This window comes from Diabrotica virgifera, chromosome 8, assembly GCF_917563875.1.
Source record: "Diabrotica virgifera virgifera chromosome 8, PGI_DIABVI_V3a".
In the NCBI taxonomy this organism is placed as follows: domain Eukaryota; kingdom Metazoa; phylum Arthropoda; class Insecta; order Coleoptera; family Chrysomelidae; genus Diabrotica; species Diabrotica virgifera.
In genome coordinates this window covers 102,021,168-102,048,195 of record NC_065450.1, presented here as the reverse complement: position 1 = coordinate 102,048,195, position 27,028 = coordinate 102,021,168, and the positions used below count along the sequence as shown (strand labels likewise).

Sequence of the window (27,028 nt, the reverse complement as noted above, 5' to 3'; positions counted from 1 at the left end):
GGTATTGACGATTATCCTTGTTTTTTCGAACTAATAATGAATTAATGTCAACATCAATAAGAGAAGATAAGGTACTACTTGGAGAAACTACAGAAGAATCACAAAGGACATGATCGACTAACGTCCTCTTTTTGGTTGGTATCGCCGTTCTGTGGTCTTTTGTCTTTCGGTGGGGGTTGGGATGTTTGAGTGATTGGGGCATGGACTTCCTGACTCGAGAAACTGGTTACTGGATCTTGAGGATTTTCTAGAGTGTTCCCTGTATTTTGATGAGGAGTGGGAGCCACCCCTTCTGTCATTTCCCGAACAGAATTCACATTCACTCTTACGTACACCTTGATATCCACACCCATAACAAAACAGACCTCTAGGTTCAGAACATTCAGGATACCGATGTCTGGACCGAAGACAATTCCAACAGGTAATCTTCGAATTAAAAGTAGAGATATTACCAGACCGAGAATAATTTTGCCTATCAGAAAAGGATGATTCGTGATTTCTGAAATTTGACCGACTTAGGACACTAGATATAGGTTCAGAAGACCATGACAAAACTTCTTCTAACCTCTTACATTTTTCTGTAAGATCAGCAATCGAGAGAATGTCAGTGAGTGCCAGACTCGGATGATAAGACGGCAACAAATTTTTCCTAATAATTCTTAATATATGGGATTCAGAAAGAGGAACTTCCAGACGGTTACACAAACTAACAACTTCATTGATAAAGATGGTGACTTTCTCCTGGGGAGCCTGTTTACGAGATTTAATTTCGTTCAGTAAGTTATCGTCATAGTTATAAGGAAGAAAATCTGATTTCAGTTTGGCAACTAACTGTTGCCATGAAGTAAAACTACCTCTGTTATTGAGGTACCAAGTCAGAGCTGAATCCTTAAACAGATCACCAGCTGATGAAAAGCACTCATCTTCACTGTTCCCACGCGCTAGACGCAGACATTCTATTTTCTCCAAGAAACTAACAACATTTTCATTCGAACCACCAGAAAAATGTACACCCCATTTATAAATAGGAGCCGACTTAAAGAAAGGGAAGGAATTTACTGAAACACTAGGGTTATGAGGAGTGGAGTGAGCCTGTGGAACTACTTTAAACTCAAGTTCACCTTCCAGATTAAGTATCTTGAAGTTGAGAGACTTCTTAATGGCATCCTCTTCCTCATTTACCGACTCTAACAAATGAACCCTACCTGAAACATGACCTAAACGGGAAATCAAGCGACCATATACGACATCACTATCGGAGCCAACAAAAGAAGTAATTTGGGTCTTTAGATCTGTAAGAGTGGCTTCTATTTCACGGACCTCATCAACAAAATTGAGATGGGAAGCTGAAAGAACCGCATAACTACGATTTGCTGAAGCTTGCTTCAACGCACCTCTCAACACGACTATTTTAGCATCATCTGCAGTCAAATATGGATCACTTAATTGACGAATTTTTAATTCATAGTCTAGTTCAGGAGTTAAGAGATGTTCTGCCTTAAACGATGCCATCATAAACAACTGGGAAGTAAACACGAGAATGAGATAAAATGTAAGTAGGTAAAGTATAACTTACTCTCTGTCCTCACGCTAATGTTGTGAGTGGATACCTATACCAGTAATGTTTATTTGTTTGGTCCAGTCGTGAAATCCGTTGAAATGTACTGCTACAACTAAAATTGAAAAAACTTTTAATTCAAGGTAGTGATTCACTTTTAATGCTACTCCGGACTTGTAAAAATAGGTGAAATCGTTAAATTCAAGATATTTAAATTTTTAATTTTAATTTAATTTATTATTAATCCAAAATAGTTATTTAACCAATCAAAACAAATAAATTTATTCAGTCAACACAGTATACTATAGCAAAACAAGTTTATTCAAGATATAGATATAAGACAACGTCCAAAAAAAAATTTGAAGTACAAAAGTGAACGTTAGAATCAAAATCTAAAAACACTGAAACCACCAAGATAAAACCAAAAGTAAAATGAGATATTTTCAAAGCCAAAAATGTAAAAGAAGCCACACGTTGGGTCAAAGCCAATTGAAACCTCTATACACTGGGTATAGAGATTTTTAAAGAAAAAGAACTGACGAAATATAGGGGAAAATAGGAGCGAAGAGATTTAAGACAAAAAGAAGAGGGGCTTAGCTCAGAAGGGAAAAATCAAAAGGGCAGGGAGACACTAAATCTCAAGTGAGTATTCGGGCTAGCTTCAATACACCGAATATTGGCTTTGGAGATATGAGAAAAAAATTTGGTAATGAAATGATAGTAACTAGAAAGAAAATGAGACCTGTTAATACAAAAACTTAATACAACTAGGTAAGAAGATAGAAATAAAGTGATATAAAAAAGGGACGATAAATAGAGAAGAAGAAGGGCGCCAACTCAACAAGAGGTTGAGATTTTTTTTGAAGTCAAGGACAACAGGAACTAAAGGACACTGAATACAATCACCTGAAATACAAAATATTAAATACTAACCTTGTCTTGCTATATTATATAATGGTAATACAGACTGAAATAAAACACCAACCTTAATACATACAAATATATTAATAATAAATAGGTTATATATATTACAAGTTACATATAACTCTCTAAACAGAATAGCAGTGGTAGTGGTGGTGTAACGGTAAAACAGGGCCAAAAAGCCACTAACATGCAATTAACCACTACACACTGCGCTAAGTAAAGGTATTAATAGAAAATCAAAATCAAGTCCGTTTGAATAGCACAAAGTCCTTACAACTAAAAGTTAGTAATATTACCTAAATTGAACTCGTCTAGGTGAGATAAACGACTAGAACGCTACGGTTACCAAAAAATTAAGTATCTCATCTAGCAAAATAATAATAATTATATAACTGATTTATATAAATGAGCTGGTCAGTGACTCTTAATATACAATGTAAAAACCCACTAGACATATTCCCTATTTAAAAAAACCCTCGACAAAATTTTACCCCCGATTCCCTATCAAATTTTAAGTTACAATTATTTATGATTATTATTAAACAAGACTTAGTTAATTGGAAAAACTACTATTTAAATATGGAACAAAACAAAGACCTGAAAACCCTATCTATCACGAAAATATGTACCTAGTTCCACTCGATTGTATGCATACAAACAGTTTACACTGGAGAAAATATAGATTACCCAAAATATATAAATAATAAAAGTAAACAAACTTATCTTTCACCTTAAGAATGCAAGTTGAAGTCCATAGGAGAGTCCTTTTGGCACGATAAACTGGTTGGATGCTGTGGTCGGCAAGTCCTACTGAAAAATCCTAGATATATGTTGTGAAATCAGGTACTGGTTTTCTCCAACAAAACAGCGAGCTCTATGGGTAAACCATGGCAAAGTTGCTAACAGTTACTGGTACATACTTCAAGTGACAAATTATGCAAAAGAATGCAAAGTGACGTAAGTTACTAAATTGCTATGTGACGACGTAACTAAGTGACTAAGTGGCGGAATTTAGAAAGGCAAAACACGCTGGCATTAAACTTCTTTTATGTAAAAAGAAACCAAAGATAAATTGAGTTTTGATATCATCGCTATTCCAAAAAAAAATGGTCTTAATGTTCCTTGATTTTAGTTATATATCTGTTCCATTTTTATTTCAAATTTAGTCCAAATCGCCACTTAAGAAAAAAAACACAGCGTGTTCGCCCAGAGCCTGACCAAAACTGAGGTTCAGATTCGGATCGACAAAATCGACCGCCGAGGTTTTCGCGCGTGAGCAGAGAGATATCGTTCTTAAGTCGATCAACGGCGTCGCACACGGGATTTATTTAGGGGTATTTGATGAAATTTTATTAGGATTTATTTAGTTAATAGCGTAACTGCTACAAAATATAAGACATTAAAAATGACAAAATTTTTAAGTGGACGGATTTCTATATGCACGCAAGTTTATATAAAAATATATTATATTGAACTAAAATCATCTTAATAACATACCTTTTAATGTTCTTTATAATTTGGAGCACGAAATATTGTAAAATATTTCAGTTTCTCTGTAAATACAGTGAAAATTATTTAAAAACAAATGAGAACTGTCAGAATTAATCGGTCTACCAATAGATGTTGCCAAATTTCAACTTCATGGCTTGTTAAGTAAAGGTGGCTATGTATAATGTCATGCAGCGCTTTGGTATACATTTTGAATAGTTATTGTTAATGTTATTAATAGTATCATGTAGTAGTGGGCTCAGGAGCGACCCCAGGTTTGCCTTCGCGGCGCGTCCAATGTAAATTCGCCTTTAGAAATTCATCTGACATGACCATGACTGTAAAATGACAAGGCCATCAAGTGGCCATGCACAGCAGCACAAGGCACAAGGTTAATAAAATTTTTATTTTATATCCCTAACCTTCAAATCAAAATACATATTTCTCATCTCATTTTTACAAAAAACGAATTTGCAGTGAAACTTTAAACTGAATTAAGAGGGAAAATCATTTGATTCCATATATAAAGTGTAGTCAGTGTGTGTCATGTGTTTTCTTACTTAAAAATGAATAATTTCACATCCATGAAAAAACTATTTAAAATAAGTCAAAAACAACGAGTTTTAGTAGTATGTTCACAAAAACTAACCACTAAATCAGTAGAACAAAGAGACAGAGCTGTTATTGAAGCTGAAAAAATTGTAGGGTATCCTACGTCCTTTTTAAATTTGCGATGGCTGCTTAATGATGAAGTTGCCAATATTGCTTCACATTTGAAGAAGCTAATTGGAACAAAACACCCTTTAGTACACACTGCTAGGTATAACAATAATTAAATCTTTTCTTAAATTTCGTTTTTGTCATAAATTTTGTTATAGGGAATTACTTTTAAATAAAGAAGTTCCATCATGGGGACTAATTGTTCTGTTGATATCAAAAGCTGGTGGACTGAGGACAAAATTTTCCCACCTTGACTGTGATATAAATGCAGGTGAGATATTTTTATTACTTATACTTAACAAGTTCGCTGTCAAAGGGGTATTTAAGTTTCGTCCTTATAGACCATAGTAATTTAAATTGCCATTATGTACAGTATGATCCTTGGCTCACAGGTGTTAGTGATTAATCAGCACTAAGTTTCCACTTAGACTACTGTTTCTACAGAATGGTGGCAACTATCATGTTTATAACATTGTTATATTGATCTCAGCTACATGTAGCCATTGATCTGTTGTCAAGCACTGTTATAAAATTCCTCAACAAAAAAAGCTCCTCCTTCAATTTTACTGATGAGAATTAGCCAAATGAACTTGTATCTTTGTCCTCTGATGATATTATGTCCAAGATATACAGTGAAACCTCTGCTAACTGAAATAATTGGGGGAAGGCTGTTTCGGATAACAAGAAATTCTGTTAAAAATAACATTGTTTTTTGTATTCTTCTTATATCAAATTACATGGTATTAGAGAGATATAGGTGCAAAACATTGTTGTCAAAGAAAAACACAACAGAAAATAGCAGATTTCTTTAAAAAACACTCTAAACATGTTCATTTTCCTTAATTTTATTGCTTTTTTTTTAATTCACTTTTTATTGATGGAATTTTTGAAACTGTCAGACCCATTTTGGTTAAACGATGTTTCAGTTAAAAGAGTTTTGGTTAACAGGTTTTACTGTATATCCAAATACCTTGATTTTATTAGTGATAGCAGTATTTAAACTCTAAGTTTCACATCCATACAAATGTACAGGACATACATAACATGTTGTAAACTTTTCACAGGTCTCCAAATTCAATGATTAATTTGATGTATTTGTTACCTTTTTAATTCTACATCTGATTTTGGAAAACCAATATAAATCCTGGATCATCCAACATCCAAGCAGTGTCAGTTTAACCTAACTTCGGGCCGTGGTCACTGGAGATTTAGGTACCCTTTCATTTCTATTCGTTGTCAGTTTTTTTAACAAAAGAGCACATGCATTAACTATAAATCTCATGCATCAACATACTGAGCTCAGCCAGAATTGGGAAACGCAATAAAAATGGACATCAATCATTACGCCTAACCCTTGAGTCTCCTGAGATTGTTCGTTCAATCTTGGGGAACAAAAGAAGACTCGATAGAAGCTTAAAAGTGTTTATTGAGGCTGACCTAACTAATGAACAACGTGCAGAGGTTAATTATCTGAAAACAGAACTTAAAGAAAGGCAGCGTAATGGTGAACCAAATCTCATTCTAAAATATGTAAACGGTATACCAAAATTGCTCACAAAAAACGTAGAAAATCAACAGAATTAAAAGTTCAAGCCACTTCGTCAATACCTGTTTATTTTCAGACTGTCAGAGATCTGCGAACAAAACTTCATCTACTCTATGAGAATATATCATACTCACAATATGACATTATAGTGCTAAATGAAACATGGTTGACTAGTGACATTAACAATTCTGAACTACAAATGTTTGACTACAACATCCACTGATAGGATAGATCTTTATCAACAAGCATTTTTTCTCGTGGAGGTGGGGTGCTTATAGCTGTCTGTAAAACAATATCTAGCACAGTTTTGTTAGCAAGTAACAGTGTTGAACATGTGTTTGTTAAAATTGAAGTTGGAAGCAATAAGATCATCATTGCTACTGCTTATTTTCCACCACGAAGTGAACCAGAGAAATATTGGGAGTTTACGGAGAATGTGGAGAAACTATGGGATGAAAATCACAAGGTTTGTATCCTTGGGGACTTTAACCTTCCTTACTGTAACTGGTCCAAGGATGGAAGGTCTTCAGTGGGTACCCCTTTGACAGGAGCTTCACCTCGTGAAGTTGAATCCATACAGATTCTTTCAGTTTCATGCTCATACCATAACCTTTATCAAGTCAATTCTGTTAAAAATGCACACAACAATTTGCTGGATCTGATTTTCATGGATGATGGCGAAGCTAAGATATCAACAGCAGAGATAGTCCTACTTCCTTTGGATATTCATCACCCACCCATATCTTTTGAATTTAAGTGTGAATCATGTGTTAACAACCCTGGACTGACTGGTGACGCTTTTTATAGAGATTTCCATGCGAGTTTTACGATATTATATACTTAACAATTGATCTTTATGTTCCTGTTAAAAAGTATTCAGCAAAGAAATTTCTGGTGTGGTTTTCTCCAGATCTCAAAGTTACAATTATTCAGAAAAAGAAAGTTCACAAAGAATATCTGAGAACTAAATCCCCCACTCTCTTTAATGAGTTTTTTGCATTAAGGGCTCAATGTAAATGCTTAAACAACAATGTTATCGTAATTACATTGCATTAACTGAATCATCTCTCAGGGATAATATTAGAAATTTTTGGAAATTTGTTAGTAATAAAAATAGCAAACCTAATATACCATCAGTTGTACACTATAATAATATCACTGGTTTTAGTGGTACAGAAATTGTTAATTTGTTTGCTGAATACTTTTCAAAAACTTATAGTGATAGAGATTGTGTTTTGCAGGATAATATTTTAGATTCTGGTGACATCAACTTATCACAATTTACTATATCTCAATTTGGCATTTCTATTTCGTCTATATATTAAAAACTTTCCATTTTGGATAGCAACAAGGGGCCAGGTCCAGATGGTCTTCCACCTTCTTTTCTTAAACACTTAAACTTTTTACTTTCTAGACCTCTTTTTCACATTTTTAACTTGTCATTAAAGACCGGGATGTTCCCAGCCTACTGGAAAACTAGCTTTATTACCCCAATACTAAAATCTGGAGATAAGTCTCAAGTGAACAATTATCCTCTATTAAACAGTGCTACAGGTTAACGCGTTTAGCTATCACCAGCGAAGTTTCAACTACAGTGGTGTCTAGTGGAAAAAAGGTGGCCGAAGTGCATGGAGAGTGCAAAAATTAAGGAGCAGATAAATAATACTGTAAACTGTAAGTCATCCTTGCAATAACATAATATGCCTAACCTATAGAGTTAAAATCATAAAAAACTGGAACTGATAATAGGTCTTTCGAAAGATAGAGGTGGGACCTAACGTTCCAAAATATTAGTCAGTTTAAAAACTTTTATGTAATAAAATATATATGTATATAATTAAGATCAATAATAAGACTTTATAAGACGCTCAAACTACATAGAGAAAGGTCTCCTGAGAAAAGCTGTCCTCCGCAGGGTTGACCTGGGCGAAACTTTTAACGCTGAGACTGATATAAAATACTGTGTACAATATCCTGAAAATATAACAAACGACACAGAGATAAACATAGAGGAAAAGTACTATCAAATATAGGTAAAAGTAAATGTAAGGCAATCCATGTAAGGTAACCGAATGAGTAGCAATAAAAATCAACCAGAACACAATAACTCATCCGACGGAGAGGAATTCTTCAAAAGAAGCAGATCTACGGTAAGAACACCTCCAAAGGATAGCTTAAAAAATAAAGAAATTGAAGAAATAAAGATAATGGTAATATGGAAATGAATAAGGAGATTAAAACGGAAATAAAAGAGTTGAAAATAGAAATGAAGGAAGAAAATAAGGAGATCAGAAGAGATATAAATGAAGTAAAAGAAGAGATAAAACAAAACAATGAAGAAATGAAAAACATACAAATAGAAATAGAAAGATGAAGGAGGAATGGTCTAAAGAGAAACAAGAACTGAAACGTGAACACGAACTAACCAAAACCGAAAACAAAAAGATAACAGAAGAATGAAATGATCTAAAACGGGCATTGGAAAAATTAAATAAAGAAAAAAGAATATAATTATTAGTGGATTAATAATAGACACCGAAGACCCAAAAACATTAAAAGAGGAAATAACTAATATGTTGGGAAACTACCTAGGAGTCAAAATAAATATTAAAAGATCACAAAAAATAGGTCCACAAACATGCTTAATTGAACTAGAAGATGAAGAAGAAAAAGCAACAGTCCTAAGAAACAAATACAAACTTAAGAATGCTTCGCACGAGAAAATCTGGATAACAGAGGATCTCACAAAAGGAGAGAGAGATAGAAAATGAAAGCTTTAAGAGATAAAGCAAGAGAGATGAGGGAAAATGGAAAAATGGTCAAAATAGGATACAATAAAATCACAGTAGATGGAAAGGAATGGAGATGGAGTTATAAAGAAGAAAAAGTAGTGGAAATAGCGAGTTCAAAAAACTACCAGAGCTGCATACAAGGAACCAAGGAGGGGACATGCAACGAGCAGGGAAAAAAGAATTTCTAAATAAGTTGGACAATGTTAATAAATGTTTAGTTTTAAGTAGTAATAAGAATAGGATTAGGAGTAAAAATGATAAATACTGTATTAATAATATTACTGGTGATGGGAATATAGGTATTAAGTATAACAACAATATGGGCAATATGATGAAGGTGAAGGAAATATTGGGAATGGGTATATAAATAGTAATGAAGGTAGGGAAAAATTAAATATAAGTATTATAAATAAACACAGTAACGAAACAAATAGCAGATATAATGATAATACAAAAACCAGGGAGCATGAAATCAACGACAATACTAGTAATGGAGAAGAAGAAAACGGTAATGAGGAAATACATCATAACGAGACAAATCATATAGTAATAGCGACATGGAATGTGACATCTCTAACAGGCAAGGAAATAGAAGCTACAGAAGAAATGAAAAAATGGATGTACAAATATTGGGAATAAGCGAAACAAAAAAGATAGGCAGAGGACATATAAATATCAACGAGAAATATAGCCTATACTATTCCGGAGTACTGCAGGGGCAAAGAGCAAAAGAAGGAGTTGGTATAATAGTGGATAAAAGGATAGAATCAAGGATAACACATTACGAAGCAGTATCATCTAGAATAATTACAGCCCAAATAGAACTAAAAGATAAGATAAGGATAATACAAATATACGGACCAACAGAAGGTAGTGAAGAAGAGGCTATGATAGAATTCTACAACGAACTCCAATATACATTAGATAAGTTAAGAGAGACAGGAGAAAAAATAATAATTTTAGGAGATTGAAATTCTAGAGTAGGTAAGGACGTTAATAGGGGATTACGATGTATTGGACAATATGGGGAAGAAACATTAAATAGAAATGGAATTAAAATGCTAGAATTCTGCCAAACGAATAACCTGATAATAGGAAACAAATTCAGTGAACAAACCATTGAAGACAAATATACATTTGTGGCTGAAGAGAGAAATGCAAAGAGCTTAATCGACTATATAGTATATACGAGAAATTTGGAACAAAAAATACAAAATATCTTAACGGCAAAAGAGCCGAAGCTGTCCACACAACACAGGCTTGTCACTGCAAAACTAAAGGATGAAAAAATAGAGGAGGTGGAAAGAAAAGAGTACAAGAAAGTAAAAGTAAACAAACTAAAGATAGAACGTGTGCGAGAACTTTACAAGAAGAAAACCAATAAAAGATTGAGGCAGATAGAGTGCCAAAAAGAAACATGGACAATGGAAGAAATATGGAAAACTTACAGGAAAGTATTAAAAAAAACAGCAGCTGAAGTATGTGGAATCAAAAAATGTAATAATCAATTGAAAAGGACAAGATGGTGGAATAAAGAAGTGAAAACAGAAATAAAAAAGAAGAAAATGGCATGGAAAAAATACATCGAAACGGGATTAGAAGAAGATAAAGAAGAATATTACAAGCAGAGACGATTGGTAAAAAAGACAGTCACACAAGCAAAAGCAAAATCATGGAAAGAATTTGGAGAAAAACTACAAGAAGGATATATAACAAATAATAGAAACTTTTGAACGACAATACGACACATGAAGGGGGGAAAACGAAAGGAGATAAATGCAGTAAGAGATAGATCAATGCAAATTCAAATAAACCCAGAACAAATAGCTAGGGTATGGAAAGAATATTATGGGGAAAAATTTGATACCGAAGTAACACAGGTTGACAATGTAATAAATGAAGCCAAGAAAACACAGAGATAGACCAAATAAGTAGAGAAGAAGTAATAGAAGGAATATCAAACATAAAAATAGACAAGGCAGGAGGAGATGATGAAATTGAACCGAATATGGTAAAATACATGGGATAAGAGGGAATAAACTGGCTATGGACAATATATAAAGAGGCGTGGGAAAAACAAGCAATCCCTAGAGACTGGCAGAATAACATAATTGTACCAATATACAAAAAAGGAGAACATATAAACTGCGAAAACTACAGAGCTATATGTCTGTCATCGGTATGCTTTAAAATGTATACGAAAATAATAGAGAAAAGACTAAGGCAAGAAGTAGAAATGAAATTGGGAGATGAACAAGCGGCCTTTAGACCAGGAAGACAAACAAATGACAACATATATACCATCGGGAACCTAATAGAAAGATGCTTAGACACGGAGGGAAAACTGGTATTAGCATTCATAGACCTAAGAGCAGCATTTGACACGATAGAAAGACAAATTATAGGGGAGTGCTTGAGGAAAATAAATGTACCAAACAGATTGATAAAAATTATAGGAAGTACTTACAAAGAGGTAAAAGGAAGAGTACAGATAGCAGGGAAACGATCAGAAGAATTTAATTGGAATAGAGGTATTAAACAAGGAGACAGTCTCAGCCTTTGCTATTCATAATCGTAATGAATGAATTAATAAGAAAAACTAGAGCAAGAACCAATCAACTACAGACAATAATAGGATACCATAGATTACAACCGGTAACAATAGAGTTGTTGCACTCAACGGATGCACATTAACCGAACTGTTTAGAGCAGCAGCATCTAAGATCAGAATAGCCATGATGATTGCCAACCTCCGTCGCGGAGATGGCACGTGAAGAAGAAGAACAATAGAGTCCCTAATGTATGCGGACGACATAGTACTAATAGCAGATTCCGAGAACAAAATGCAGAAACTAATGGATATATGGGTAGAGGAAATAGAAGAGCTAAAAATGGAAATAAACGAGGAAAAAGTAAGATAATGATAATCAACGGCAAAGAAGATAATGAAATAAAGATAAAATGCAAAAACTCAGAACTGGAAATAGTTACAACTTACGAATACCTGGGAAGTATCATTACTAACGACGGAAAAATACACTGGGAAATAACAAATAGAGCAAAGAAATCAAACAAGTTATACTATGCCTTAGCCCCAATACTGGGGAAAAGAGAACTTGCAAGAGAGACAAAAATAAACATATATAACACAATAGTGATACCGACTGTGCTCTACGCAAGTGAAAACTGGACAATTATGGAAAAACATAAGAGCAGAATAAATGCAGTGGAGATGAGACATTTAAGAAGGATAGTTGGAAAGACAAAATGGGATAGATTAAGCAACGAGACTATTAGGAGAATGGCCAACCAAGAACCAATAATGAATAAACTAAAAAAGAGACAAATGAATTGGTATGAGCATTTGATGAGGATTTACCCAACAGAATTACGAGAAGAATCCACGAAGCAAGGAACATTGCAAAAAGAAAAAGAGACAGACCAAGAAAAAAATGGATACAGCAAATAGTAGAGGCGGGAAAAGTTAAAGGAAAATCACTCGAGGAATTAAAAATAATGGCGGAAAACAGAAAAGAATGGAAGATATGGGTGAATGTAAATTAAAATAGCGATCCCAAATCCGACACCCTCATAGGGTACAAGGAAGGGGAGAAAGAAAGAAAGAAAGAAAGAACTACAAATGTTTGACTACAACATCCACCGGAAGGATAGATCTTTATCAACAAGCATTATTTCTCGTGGAGGTGGGGTGCTTATAGCTGTCCGTAAAACAATATCTATCACAGTTTTGTTAGCAAGTAACAGTGTTGAACATTTGTTTGTCAAAATTGAAGTTGGAAGCAATAAGATCATCATTGCTACTGCTTACTTTCCACCACGAAGTGAACCAGAGAAATATTGGGAGTTTACGGAGAATGTGGAGAAACTATCGGATGAAAATCCGGATCACAAGCTTTGTATCCTTGGGGACTTTAACTTTCCTTACTGTAACTGGTCTAAGGATGGAATGTCTTCAGTGGGTACCCCTTTGACAGGAGCTTCACCTAGTGAAGTTGAATCCATACAGATTCTTTCAGCTTCATGCTCATACCATAACCTTTATCAAGTCAACTCCGTTAAAACGGCACACAACAATTTGCTGGATCTGATTTTCATGGACGATGGCGAAGCTAAGATCTCAACAGCAGAGATAGTCCTACTTCCTTTGGATATTTATCACCCACCTATATCTTTTGAATTTAAGTGCGAATCATGTGTTAACAACCCTGGACTGACTGGTGACGCTTTTTATAGAGATTTCCATGCGATGAACGTCCTAGATGTTACAAGTTTTCTTTCTCAATTTAATTGGGATAATTTGTTTAAAATAAGTCTCTTGATGACATTATCAGTATTTTTTATGATATTATATACTTAACAATTGATCTTTATGTTCCTGTTAAAAAGTATTCAGCAAAGAAATTTCTGGTGTGGTTTTCTCCAGATCTCAAAGTTACAATTATTCAGAAAAAGAAAGTTCACAAAGAATATCTGAGAACTAAATCCCCCACTCTCTTTAATGAGTTTTCTGCATTAAGGGCTCAATGTAAATGCTTAAAACAACAATGTTATCGTAATTACATTGCATTAACTGAATCATCTCTCAGGGATAATATTAGAAATTTTTGGAAATTTGTTAGTAATAAAAATAGCAAACCTAATATACCATCAGTTGTACACTATAATAATATCACTGGTTTTAGTGGTACAGAAATTGTTAATTTGTTTGCTGAATACTTTTCAAAAACTTATAGTGATAGAGATTGTGTTTTGCAGGATAATATTTTAGATTCTGGTGACATCAACTTATCACAATTTACTATATCTCAATTTGGCATTTCTATTTCGTCTATATATTAAAAACTTTCCATTTTGGATAGCAACAAGGGGCCACGTCCAGATGGTCTTCCACCTTCTTTTCTTAAACACTTAAACTTTTTACTTTCTAGACCTCTTTTTCACATTTTTAACTTGTCATTAAAGACCGGGATGTTCCCAGCCTACTGGAAAACTAGCGTTATTACCGCAATACTAAAATCTGGAGATAACTCTCAAGTGAACAATTATCGTCCGATTAGCATTCTGAGTTGTATTCCCAAAGTTTTTGAGAGTCTTGTTTGTGACTATTTGTCAGCAAGTTTAAAATGCTGTTTTATCAACCAGCAATTTGGATTTCTCTCTGGCCGCTCCACTGAACTTAATTTATTGACATTTACCGACTTCCTTGTGGAATCTCTTGAAGGTGGCTTCCAGGTTCATGCTGTATACACAGACTTTACAAAGGCGTTTGACCGCGTGAATCACAAGATTTTAATCAATAAGTTGAGAGGTCTGGGTATCCAGGGTGAACTTTTAGAATGGTTGTTATCCTACCTATCTGAAAGAATACAAATAGTATGTGTTCAGGGTTTTAAATCGTTTGAAATTAAGGTACCTTCAGGAGTGCCACAAGGGTCACATCTTGGACCCCTTCTATTCAATATCTATGTTAATGATATTGCCTCCTGTTTTCACTTTGCTTTTTTCCTAATAAAATTATATTTGAAAATCGAGAATGATGGTGACTATCAAAAATTACAATCTGACTTGGATCGGTTGAGCTATTGGTGTGATAGCAACGTAATGGAACTTAATGTTAAAAAGTGTCACTTAATGGTTTTTGGTCGAGATAGAACTCCTACAAATCATATCTATGCTATTAAGGATTGTCCTTTAGACTCTGTATCTCAGATGAAATACCTAGGTCTTGTGCTCGATTCCAGCTTATCGTACATCCCCATATCTCATCTATTGTCTCAAAATCACTTCAACTTTTAGGGTTTATCAAACGTTGTGCAAAAGACTTTCTAAATATCCCATCCATAAAAGTATTGTATTGTTCACTTGTGAGACCTCACCTAGATTACTGTTCATGTGTTTGGTCTCCACACTATAGCACCCATATTCTAGCTATTGAGAGAGTTCAGCACAAGTTCTTAAGATTTGTTGCATTTAAACAAAACCAGAGGGTTGATGAAATTAACTATTCTAATATAGAAAAGTCTCCCAACATAACCTCTCTCCAAATCCGACGCATGCATAAGGATCTCACAATGTTTTATAATATACTACACTCCAATAATTTTGGTCCTCAACTATTGGAGAAAATTAGCTTCCATGTTCCCAGTAGACAAACGAGGCAAATCAACCTTTTTTACATTAGACCCCATCGCACTAACAACGGACACAACTCGTCCATGTCCAGAACACCTAGGTTTGCTAACCAATTTTCGGAGGGTTTAGATTGTTATAGTTTTCCAAATGAATTTAAAGCTCAGCTTAAAAACTGTATGTGATAACTTGATATCCTTGTGTTTTGTACATTTTTTGTTAATGTTTGCTATTTATTTAATGTTCCTAGTTTGTATGATTAAAATTTTTAAATTTACTTTAGGTTAGGTTATAACTCTCCTGTGATTAATGTTTACACTGTAATGTTGACGTTGATAAATAAATAAATAAATGTTTATTGTAAAATCCATACTATAAATTTTTTAAAACAAACAAGAAAATTAGCAAATTTAAAAAATATTCCAAATAGTACATTTAAAAATACAAAAAAAAACAGAAAGTTCTACAAAACAACACATGAAAAACAAAAAAACATTCTAAAAAATACGTAAGACAAAAATTAGCTTATTTTATTTTTTGACTTGGCATTAGCAAACTGCCATATTAATATCTACTATCAAAATGGGGAACTTGCACTTTTTTTATTACATAATAATATTCAGTTTTGTTTAAAAATGAGATTTCCAAAATTTCACGTTTCAAAAACTCATAATAACTTAGATATACAAATTTAAAATCTTCTGTAATTTAAAATAGTTCATACAACCCGTGACGTCACATAGTTTTACTAGATTGTTATGTTTATGGTTATATTTAGGTATATTCTCCTTCTCCTTCTTTAGTTTATTGGCCTCCATCTACTTGGGTATTTTTCCAGCTCATCATTGGAACCTGGAATGTGCGAACCCTCTTAAAGGCAGGAGCTATGATAAGTATGGCAGAAGAAATTGAAAAATACGGAGTTGAAACAATTGCAGGAAATCAGATGGAAGAGCCAGGGAGAAATTTGTAAGAATAAGTTCTCACTATACTACTCCGAAAATGAAATGAGACAAGGTGAAAGAGGAGTAGGGTTTATAGTAACTAAAAGACTGCGAAAAGCCATTATCGCATTTACACCAATATCAGACAGAATTTGCACCATAAGACTTAAAGGTAAACTGCATAACGTGACGATGGTTAATGTATATGCACCGACGGAAGAGGCTGATGAAGCCGAGGTTGAAAGATTCTATGAAGAACCTCAGGAAGTATGTGATAAAATCCAAAGACACGATGCTGTTATAACATTAGGCGACTTTCATGCTAAGCTGGGGAAAGAAGAAACTTTCGTAAACATATTTGGGAAACATAGTTTGCATAATGAAACCAGTCAAAATGGACTTAGGGTTGCACAATTTGCAACAGCAAATAATTATGTAGTTATCAGCACTAACTTCCAGAGAAAAGATGTCCATAATAAGCCAATCAAACTGACCACATCTTCATCTCAAAAAGATGGGCAACAGACATAACTAATGTCAGAACGTATCGCGAGGCGAACTCTGACTCAGATCAATATCTTGTGGGAGCAAAATTGCGGCAGAAAATCGCGACAGTGGCAAAAGGCAAAAATAGCCAAATTAAAAAATGGAATGTTGAAGGATTCAAAAGTCCAACAAAGACACAAGAATATCAAAGTACTCTCCAAATAAAACTCAACGGAATCAGACAGAAAGATACTGCAAAGGAAGAATGGAGACAATTAAAAACAATAATAACTGAATATACAAAGGAAACTGTCGGAAAAGCCAAAAGGCAAAGAAATTCGGAATGGTATGATGATGAATGCAGAACTGCAGTAGAGGAAAAAAGGCAAGCTAGGCTTAACCAACTTCAAGGAAACACAAGAAATAGCAGAGAAATTTATAACGAAAAAAGAATACAAGCGACTAGAATATGCAGAAGAAAAAAAAGAGAGGCTTTGAAAAAACAAGTACAAGAAATCCTAGAACATTACATTACATTAAATTCCTAGAAAATTCTATAAAAGAATAAAAGAAAGCACACAGTCATTTAGACCAAAATTGACAATATGCAAAGACAAGGACGGAGAACTACTAACAGAGAAACAAAAAATTATAATGAGATGGCAAGAATACTTTGAGGAAAACCTAAATTCAGATAATGGAAATGATCAAAACGAGACAATATATTTTACAGCGGAGCAGCACATTGAAAATCCGAGTTACAAAGGAGTAGTTCAAATAATAAAGAAACTAAAAAACAGTAAAGCGCCAGGAACGGATGGAGTTTCGGCAGAATTGTTGAAATATGGAGGATCCGAACTCTGGAGAAGAATCCATTACCTGATAAAGTTGGTATGGACCAAGGAGCAAATGCCGGATGAATGGGCATTCCAATGGACCAATGGGAATTGGTCGTATACAGCCAATACATAAAAAAGGAGATAAGAGGAAATGCCAGAATTACAGACCAATTACATTGCTAAATGTAATATACAAAATCCTTTCTGGCATTATCTACACTAGATTGTCAGAATACTCCGAAAATATAATTGGTGATTATCAAAATGGATTCAGACCAAATAGGGCCACTACAGACAACATATTCATACTTAGAACTAGTGATGTAAGTCTAGAATATTTCCAAGAGAATATTCGCAAACATTGGAAAGTTTCCGAGAATATTCGCCTATAAAAAATGGAAATATTCTCCTGACCGCGAATATTCCCGGAAACTTTCAATTGAAAATTCTCGAGAATATTTCCGAGAATTTTCAAGAATGTTTCCGAGAACTTTCCATAATATTTCCGAGAACTTTTGAGAATATTTCCAAGAGCCTTTTGGACATAAGAATCAGGGACATAATTTTAATTTACATGGAAGTAGGGCTATTTAATTTACACGGCCGGCGAACGTATACCACTGCCAAGTGGAACATTGTTTTGATTATTACCTTCATTATTTTTATACTAAAAATGTCTAAACTGTACTAAAATCACAATAAAGATGCACTAGAAATAAACAAACTAAGACACGTTGAATGTTAAGAGGAGTACTCCCGAATCATGATTTACAATGTATAAAATTTGCAAATCATGATTTGGGATTTACAATGTACATAAATATTGTAAAATCATGATTTCCCAACAATCTTCCAAATCATCAAAGTCCTCCTCGAACATTCAATGTGTCTTTGTTTATTTCTAGCGAATTTTTATTGTGATTGTAGTATAGGTATATAGTCCAGAAAGCCAATGCGCATCCGCTAGGAAAAATATTCTAATTCGGATTTTTTGCACAATCTTACTCAAAAAGGACTCCTTTTAACAAATTTGCATGTTGCCAGGACCAAAAGGTGGTCAAAAATTTTTTAAACGTTTTTTTTTTTGTGTGTGTGTGTGTGTGAAAAAATGGCTTGGATGCGAGTCCGTTAGCCACAGATTTTTATTTTATTTTTACCTCAATTTATTAGTTTTGTTATATTTATACGTATTTCACTTAAATGATTATATTTGTTTCTTTTAAGTAGTTTATGAGTAATTTAAATATTTCCATTTTATGACAACTTAGTAGATATTCTATACTAATTGGAAAATGAACTTGTGTTTGTCGTAAATTGTAATATAATTGATTTATATATCTCTCGTTAATTTTGCATTCCAAGAAAATATGGTTTAAATCTCTAATCGAAACATTATCACAAAAACATACTGATGAATTAATTATTCCTAATTTGTGCAGATGTGCCTCATATTTCCCGTGTCGAGTTTTTAATCTGACGATAGTAGAAATATCTTGCTTTGGCAGGTTATATTTAAATATGTATTCAGGTGGCGGAGGAAGTTCTTGATGTAAAGAAAAATATAAATTTTTTGACATGCTTGTAATATTTTTCCATTCTTTTTTCCATATTTTATTTATTCTAACTTTGACGTCATTTATTGCATCTGTCGATAAGATGTGAGTTAGTATCTCACCTTTTTTTATTGCATCTTTGGCCAACTCATCCACTTTCTCATTACCCAGTATACCGGCATGCCCTTTTGCCCATATAAATACTACTTCCACTCTAGACAAATTATTTTTTATATTACATAAAATTTTTGATTTGTATGAACTAAAATCAGTATTTTCAATTGCATATATTGCAGATCTGGAGTCTGTTATTATCACAGCTTTTTCAATATTATTCTCTTTGATCCATTCTAGAGCTTTTTCGATGGCTATAATCTCAGCTGTAAAAATACTACTAATACTAGATAATTTGTAATTATTATGTTGATGGGTATTTTGCACATACATAGCACATCCTACTCCTGTTTGATTTTTAGAACTGTCTGTATAAATTACTGTGTAATCCACAAAGTCGCTCAGTATAGATTTTACTAAAATATTATTTAAATGATTTGATTCTGTATATTTAGGAATTATGATTCTGGGTTTTTTTATCAAAGTTTTATACGGAAATTTATAAATTGGTAATAATTTACTCTTGTGTAAATCTGTATAATTCCTGGTTTCAATGAATGCATCTGTTAGTGGTGGTGAATTTTTTATTCTCCAATATTTACTAGTTAAGTTTTCCATGTTTAATAAAGCCAGATTTGTTAAAAGGTCTGACTCAGTGTTTCTTAGCTTTATGCAGTATTTTTGAGCTAAAAATTGTCTACGTAAATTTAATGGGATTTCATTACACTCTGCTAGCATAACGTTTATTGGAGTGGATACCATTGCACTTAAACATATTCTCAAGCATCTGTATTGTATCCGATCTAAAATTTTTAAGTTCGTATTGCTTGCTGATCCATATATTTTTTTTTTGTTTTTTCATAAAATTATTTTTTTTGCATGGAAAAAAGTTTTTTTAGGTTTTTTGGATCATTCCAAACAGAAAAGGTCTTTAGTGACTTTTCTCTAAAAATGATAGTTTTTGACATATAAGCGATTAAAAATTGAAAAATTGCGAAATCGGCCATTTTTAACCCTCAAAAACTATGTGAAAAACTGAAAATTTGAATGTTGCCAAGGTAGGTAGATATTCTTTAAACATCGATTGATGAAACTCCGAAGAGTTTTTTGCAATACAATATTCAAAACTCCTTTGTTTTTTAATTGCTAATCAAGCGTGCGCGACACTATTTTCCACCGATAGTATGGTGCAAATGAAAGGAATAAATTCGTTATTTCGTAAACCGGCAACTTTAAGGAAAAATCGCGAAACAGGTCGATTTTTATTTTTAAGTTATGATATTGTGGCATATATGGTATACTAGTGACGTCATCCGTCTGGGCGTGATGACGTAATCGATGATTTTTTTAAATGAGAATAGGGGTCGTGTGGTAGCTCATTTGAAAGGTTCTTCAATTCTCTATTCAGTAATGTAAACATTTAGATAATTATTTATACAGCGTGTCCTTCTACTTCTTTTTTTGTCAAATAATTTAATTTAATAAAATTTTTTTGGACACCCTGTATAAATAATTATGTAAATGTATATATTACTGAATAGAGAATTAAAGAACCTTTCAAATGAGCTAGCACATGACCCCTATTCTCATTTAAAAAAATCATCGATTACGTCATCACGTCCAGATGGATGACGTCACTAGTATACCATATATGCCACAATATCATAACTTACAAATAAAAATCGACCTGTTTCGGGATTTTTCCTTAAAGTCGCTGGTTTAGGAAATAACGAATTTATTCCTTTCATTTGCACCATACTGTCGGTGGAAAATAGTGTCCCGCACGCTTGATTAGCAATTAAAAAACAAAGGAGTTTTGAATATTGTATTGCACAAACCTCTTCGGGATTTCATCAATCGATGTTTAAAGAATATCTACCTACCTTGGCCACATTCAAATTTTCAGTTTTTCACATAGTTTTTGAGGGTTAAAAATGGCCGATTTCGCAATTTTTCAATTTTTAATCGCTTCTATGTCAAAAACTATCATTTTTAGAGAAAAGTCACTAAAGACCTTTTCTGTTTAGAATGATCCAAAAAACCTAAAAAAACTTTTTTTCCCTGCAAAAAAAATAATTTTAGGAAAAAAACAAAAAAAAAAACGTTTAAAAAATTTTTGACCACCTTTTGGTCCTGGCAACATGCAATTTTGTTAAAAGGAGTCCTTTTTGAGTAAGATTGTGCAAAAAATCCGAATTAGAATATTTTTCCTAACGGATGCGCAGTGGCTTTCTGGACTAATAATGCATGGGAATATTTCAGAAGAAAAATAATAAATAAAAAGAAAAAATTCAAAACTACAATAAAGTTATATCATTAAAACTTCTTGTAAAACTAGATACGGTTCATCCTTAATTGTACAAATAACATTATTGCGTCTAAAAGTGCTTTACCGATAACACACCGGAGTGTTGTTTTTGGGTCGGTACATTTTACCAATATTTTTTAATCCGGACCTGGATTTTTTAAAATTGTAAATAAATTAATTTATTGTACACCTTAAAGGATATTTGCGTGCCCAATATAAAATAAATATACAGTGTGGTTAAAAAGTTATAAGCCAAATAAGAAAATGGCAAAATAGATAAAACACCCAGTAAGTAATGGAGTAAGTAATGGAGTAAGACCTATTAAGTATGGTATTTTTGAGACCGCCCAAGTGTTCTTTTTCTACAGTAACATGTTACTTTCCCAACGAAACACCCTGTATACAGGGTGTCCCAGACTAATTTCCCCAGGCTATATCTCTTAAACGAATAAAGATTTTCGAATGGGACAAAAACTGATCTATTCCATTTGTAATACACTGTAATATGGCGTAGAAAAAATCATACCCTAAATATTCATCCCTTAGTTACAACCCCTAACTTTAATTTTTTTAATAGCACCCTGTACATTTTTTTATAGTTTTGGATGTGGTCTTCGATCGTCTATTCAACACATTTTTTTAAAATAAAATCGGTTCGTAAATAATCAAGAAAATATCAGTTTATTTTTGTTAATTATGTGCCCAGACTAATTTATCAAGGCTATATTTCTTAAACGAATAAAGATTTTCGAATGGGACAAAAACTGATCTATTTCATTTGTAATACACTTTAATATGGTGTAGAAAAAAAATCATTCCCTACATATTCATCCCTTAGTTACAGGGTGCTATTAAAAAAATTAAAGTTAGGGGTTGTAACTAGGGGATGATTTTACGCCATATTAAAGTGTATTACAAATGGAATAGATTAGTTTTTGTCCCATTCGAAAATCTTTATTCGTTTAAGAAATATAGCCTGGATAAATTAGTCTGGGACACATAATTATCAAAAATAAACTGATATTTTTCTTGATTACTTACTAACCGATTTTATTTTAAAAAAATGTGTTGAATAGACGATCGAAGACCACATCCAAAACTATAAAAAAATGTACAGGGTGCTATTAAAAAAATTTAAGTTAGGGGTTGTAACTAAGGGATGAATATTTAGGGTATGATTTTTTCTACGCCATATTACAGTGTATTACAAATGGAATAGATCAGTTTTTGTCTCATTCGAAAATCTCTATTCGTTTAAGAGATATAGAGTGGGTAAGTTAGTCTGGGACACCCATGGTCGGCGCTCCTATATGGCATGGAAGGATGGACTTAAAACACAATCAATAAGCTAAAGGTATTTGAGATGTGGATTTATCGACGAATCCTTAAAGTTCCCTGGACCGCACGAATAACAAATAAAGAAATCCTGAGAAGAATTGGTACAGAACGACAACTGCTAGGCACAATTAAACAGAGAAAAACGGCATACCTGGGACACCTAATTAGAAACGAAAGATACCAGCTTCTGCAAACCTACTTTTGCCAAGAGACCAGCTGGCATGTTAGATGTGTCCAAATATTCCAGCTTTATCAAACCTTTGTTTACAGCTTCTTTGACAAAATGATATCGGATATCAATGTGTTTCGTTCTCCTATTCAATACAGGATTTATTGCTAATTTATGAGCTCCCATATTATCATTATATAGTGTAACGATTTCATCAATACCCAACATCTCATACAACATTTTTTTTTAAAATAGCCTCTTTAGCAGCTTCCGCTACTGCTGTGTATTCCGCTTCTGTGCTTGACAGAGAAACACTATTCCGTTTTCTGCTTTCCCAGACAATAGGTCCACCAGAAAACTGAAAATAGAAGCCAGTATAAGATTTTCTGTCATGAGAATTACTCCCCCAACTTGCATCTACATAGCCTTTTAAATAATTATCATTTTTTTGAAAAAGTTAAACCATAGTCTTTTGTAGCCTTTAAGTATTTTAGTATTCGTTTTACATGTTTCCAATGGTTTTCTGAATGATAATTATTAAATTGACTGAGATAACTTACAGGGTATGAAATGTCTGGTCTTATCAAAACTGACAGATAAATATTATATTAAATTCTGATAAGGCACTTGAGCAGATGCATTATCAATATTATAAATATTATTATAAATTATATATTATCAATTATTATACACTGGCGGGCAAAAAAAATTAGGTCACTAGGAGAATTATACACGTTTGATGCCTTGAATTTCCTAAACCTGTTGTCCCATTTTAGTGGTTTTTTAACTATCTTATAGCTTTATTATTTAAGAGTCTCAATGTATTAATATTGTTGCTAGACAGGTAAATGTCATTTTATACCGGGTGTAACAATCATACTGTGTTTTTTCCTTAAAATTCGGAGCATTCAGTGGAATATTATAGCATAGATAAAATATTGAAATTAAAACCCAATTGTAGCCTTAGGCTTTCTTAACATTTTCTTTTTTGATCCATTTGCTTATGTTAGATAATAAAAAAGTTAGGTACTTTAAACAACTAGCCACGTTCTTCATCAATACAGGGTGTTTCTAAATAAGTGCGACAAACTTAAAGGGGTAATTCTGCATGAAAACGTAATGACCGTTTACTTTATAAACATATGTCCACCAATGCTTCATTTCCGAGATACGGGATGTTGAATTTTTTCTTACAAATTCACGGTTTATTTGTTGCTCTAAAACCGGTTGAGATATGCAACTGAAATTTGGTGGGTTTTAAGAGGTAGTTATTGAACATTTTTTGACATACAATTAAGAATTTTATATTCACCATTGGCGTGCATACGGGATGTATCTAAAATAATTATAACCGTATGCACGCCAATGGTGAATATAAAATTCTTATTTGTATGTCAAAAAATGCGCAATAACCACCTCTTAAAATCTACCAAATTTCATTTGCATATCTCAACCGGATTTAGAGCAACAAATAAACTGTCAGTTTGTAAAAAAAAATTCAACATCCCGTATCTCGGAAACGAAGCATTTGTGGACATATCTTTATAAAGCAAACAGTCATTATTTTTTCATGCAGAATTACCCCATAAAGTTTGTCGCACTTATTTAGAAACACCCTGTATTGATGAAGAACATGGCTAGTTGTTAAAATACCTAACTTTTTTATTATCCAACAGAAGCAAACGGATCAAAGAAGAAAATGTTAAGAAAGGCTAAGGCTACAATTGGGTTTTAATTTCAATATTTTATCTAAGCTATAATATTCTACAGAGTGTTCCGAACTTTAAGGAAAAAACACAGTATGATTGTTACAACCGGTATAAAATGACATTTACCTCTCTAGCGACAATATTAATACATTGAGATTCCTAAATAATAAAGCTATAAGATACTAAAAAAATCACTCAAATCGGACAACAGGTTTAGGAAATTCAAGGAATCAAACGTGTATAATTCCACTAGTGACCTAAATTTTTTACCCGCCAGTGTAAATAGATTGAGATGTAATCACGCTCTTACTCCCCTTCATATGTTCAGTTTGGGTCTCACAGAGTCACCTAACTGTGAGTGTGGAAAAGAAGGTGATCTACTACATATTCTCCTCGAATGTTCCCATCAATCAGTAAATATAAACAAATTTTATGATAATCTTAATATTTTAAAAATTCCACTTCCCGTCTACCTAAACAATTTGATTTTTCTGAAGATATTAATACATTAAAAACAATTTACGAACATATCAAAAGCTGTAAATATAAATTGTAGCAATATAATTAACCCTGTATTTAAGTAATTTTGTTAAAACAAAACTGGCATGTTTGTTAAAACAAAACAAACATGTTTGTTAAAACAAAACAAACATGTTTGTTTTGTTGTTATTTTTTTAACCCTGTAGATTTAAGTAATTATTGTATACCTATTAAAATTGAAAAAAAAGAAGAAAAAAAAACAAAAGAGAAAAAAAAAAGAGAAAAAAAAAAAAGGAAAAAAAAACTAAGAAGATGTAAATCTCCGAGAAGTTGAATCGGGTTTATGTCTTAGCGTAGTAAAAAAACAATTAAAAAAAAAGAAAAAAAATAAATATATACAAAAAAATATTTACATCCAAAACAGTGTATTTATTTAGATAGTAGTATGTTAGTTTCTTATGTACATATATTTAGAGTTAGAAATACAGAGAAAATTCCTCTGATTGAAAAAAAAGTTTGTTTTTAAAATAAAATGTCTGGCTAATTGGCTCAGCCAAGGACATCAAATTCACACAAAAAAAAGATGCATTGTCGTCTCCATTCAAATTTAAACTAATCTCCATTGGGGTAGAAACTGTTTTCGAATCCTCCATATTGAACCTTTTTAACAACTGTTCAATATAGGATTTTTGATCTAGCTAGAGTTATAACACCATTCCCTTTATTGCGAGTTACTCTCATACCTAAACAATTCTTAATTTCTCCCAAATCTTTAATTTTGAAACATTCATTTGATATCAACTTTAAATTATCTGATTCATCTGAATCATTAGAAAAAATAAAAAAATCAACATAAACAGAGATAATGGTTTTTAGATTATTTTTCATCTTTGTGTATAGACATGGCTCATACTCAGATTTCTTATAACCTAGATTAATTAAGAAACTATCAATTTTTTCATACCAAGACCGAGCTGACTGTTTTAAACCATATATGGCTTTCTTGAGCCTTAATACTTTGTTATTTTCAATTTCTAAACCTTCAGGTACTGTCATAAAAACATTTTCTTTTAAATCACCATTTAAAAAAGCCGTCGCAACATCAAGATGAAAAATATCCAAATTCAAATTTGCTGACAAAGCAAATAAAAGTCTTAATGTAGAATGCTTTTGTAGACTGGAGAAAAGGTTTCATTATAATCAACACCAAATTTTTGAGTGTAACCTATTGCTACCAGTCTTGCACGATATTTCACTTTACCTGAGTTATCAACCTTTTTCTTGTATACCCACTTACACTTCACTACACAACCATCTTCAGGAACATCAACCACTTCCCATGCTGCGTTATCCTCGAAAGACTGCAGTTCTTCTGTCATAGCCCCTAACCATAAGTTACTATAGTATTTTTACTACAAAAACGTTATTACGTAGGTCAAAATTTTTGACGTAAGAGAACTGTCAAAACATTAGAATGTGACTTTTCATTATTGTGTGTTTATTATAAACATGGCAATAATGAAAAGTCACATTCTAATATTTTGACAGTTCTCTTACGTCAAAAATCTTGACCTACGTAATAACGTTTTTGTAGTAAAAATACTATATCTGGTCTCGACATGGCATCCTCGACACTAACCGGATCACAGTCACTATCCGAGCACAAATAAGTCACAAACTCATCAAATCTTTTTGGCTTAGGTATTCTTGTTGATCTCCTGATTTCATCCACTGGCGAATTCGGCAAGTCACATACATAATCGGGATCATTGTTCTCAGCAATTTCATCAGTCGATGTGCTCTTCAAAACCTGATGATTCTGATCCTGACATGATGTATTATTATCTCCCACTGAATCTAACGTTTCTTTTGCCCCATGTTCACCTTCTAAATCAACATGAATCACTTCA

At 33.0% G+C, this 27,028-nt stretch overlaps 1 protein-coding gene across 1 annotated transcript in view; it reads left to right on the top strand.

The window, feature by feature from the left end:
- The first annotated feature begins 4,326 nt into the window (after window positions 1-4,326).
- LOC114345253 (all trans-polyprenyl-diphosphate synthase PDSS2) overlaps window positions 4,327-27,028 on the top strand; it is a 41,776-nt gene continuing 19,074 nt past the window's right edge. Inside the window, exons 1-2 of the mRNA XM_028296070.2 lie at window positions 4,327-4,790; window positions 4,849-4,961. Of these exons, the coding sequence (XP_028151871.1) occupies window positions 4,537-4,790; window positions 4,849-4,961 (367 nt within the window). The 5' untranslated portion in view covers window positions 4,327-4,536. The remainder of the gene's footprint in view (window positions 4,791-4,848; window positions 4,962-27,028) is intronic.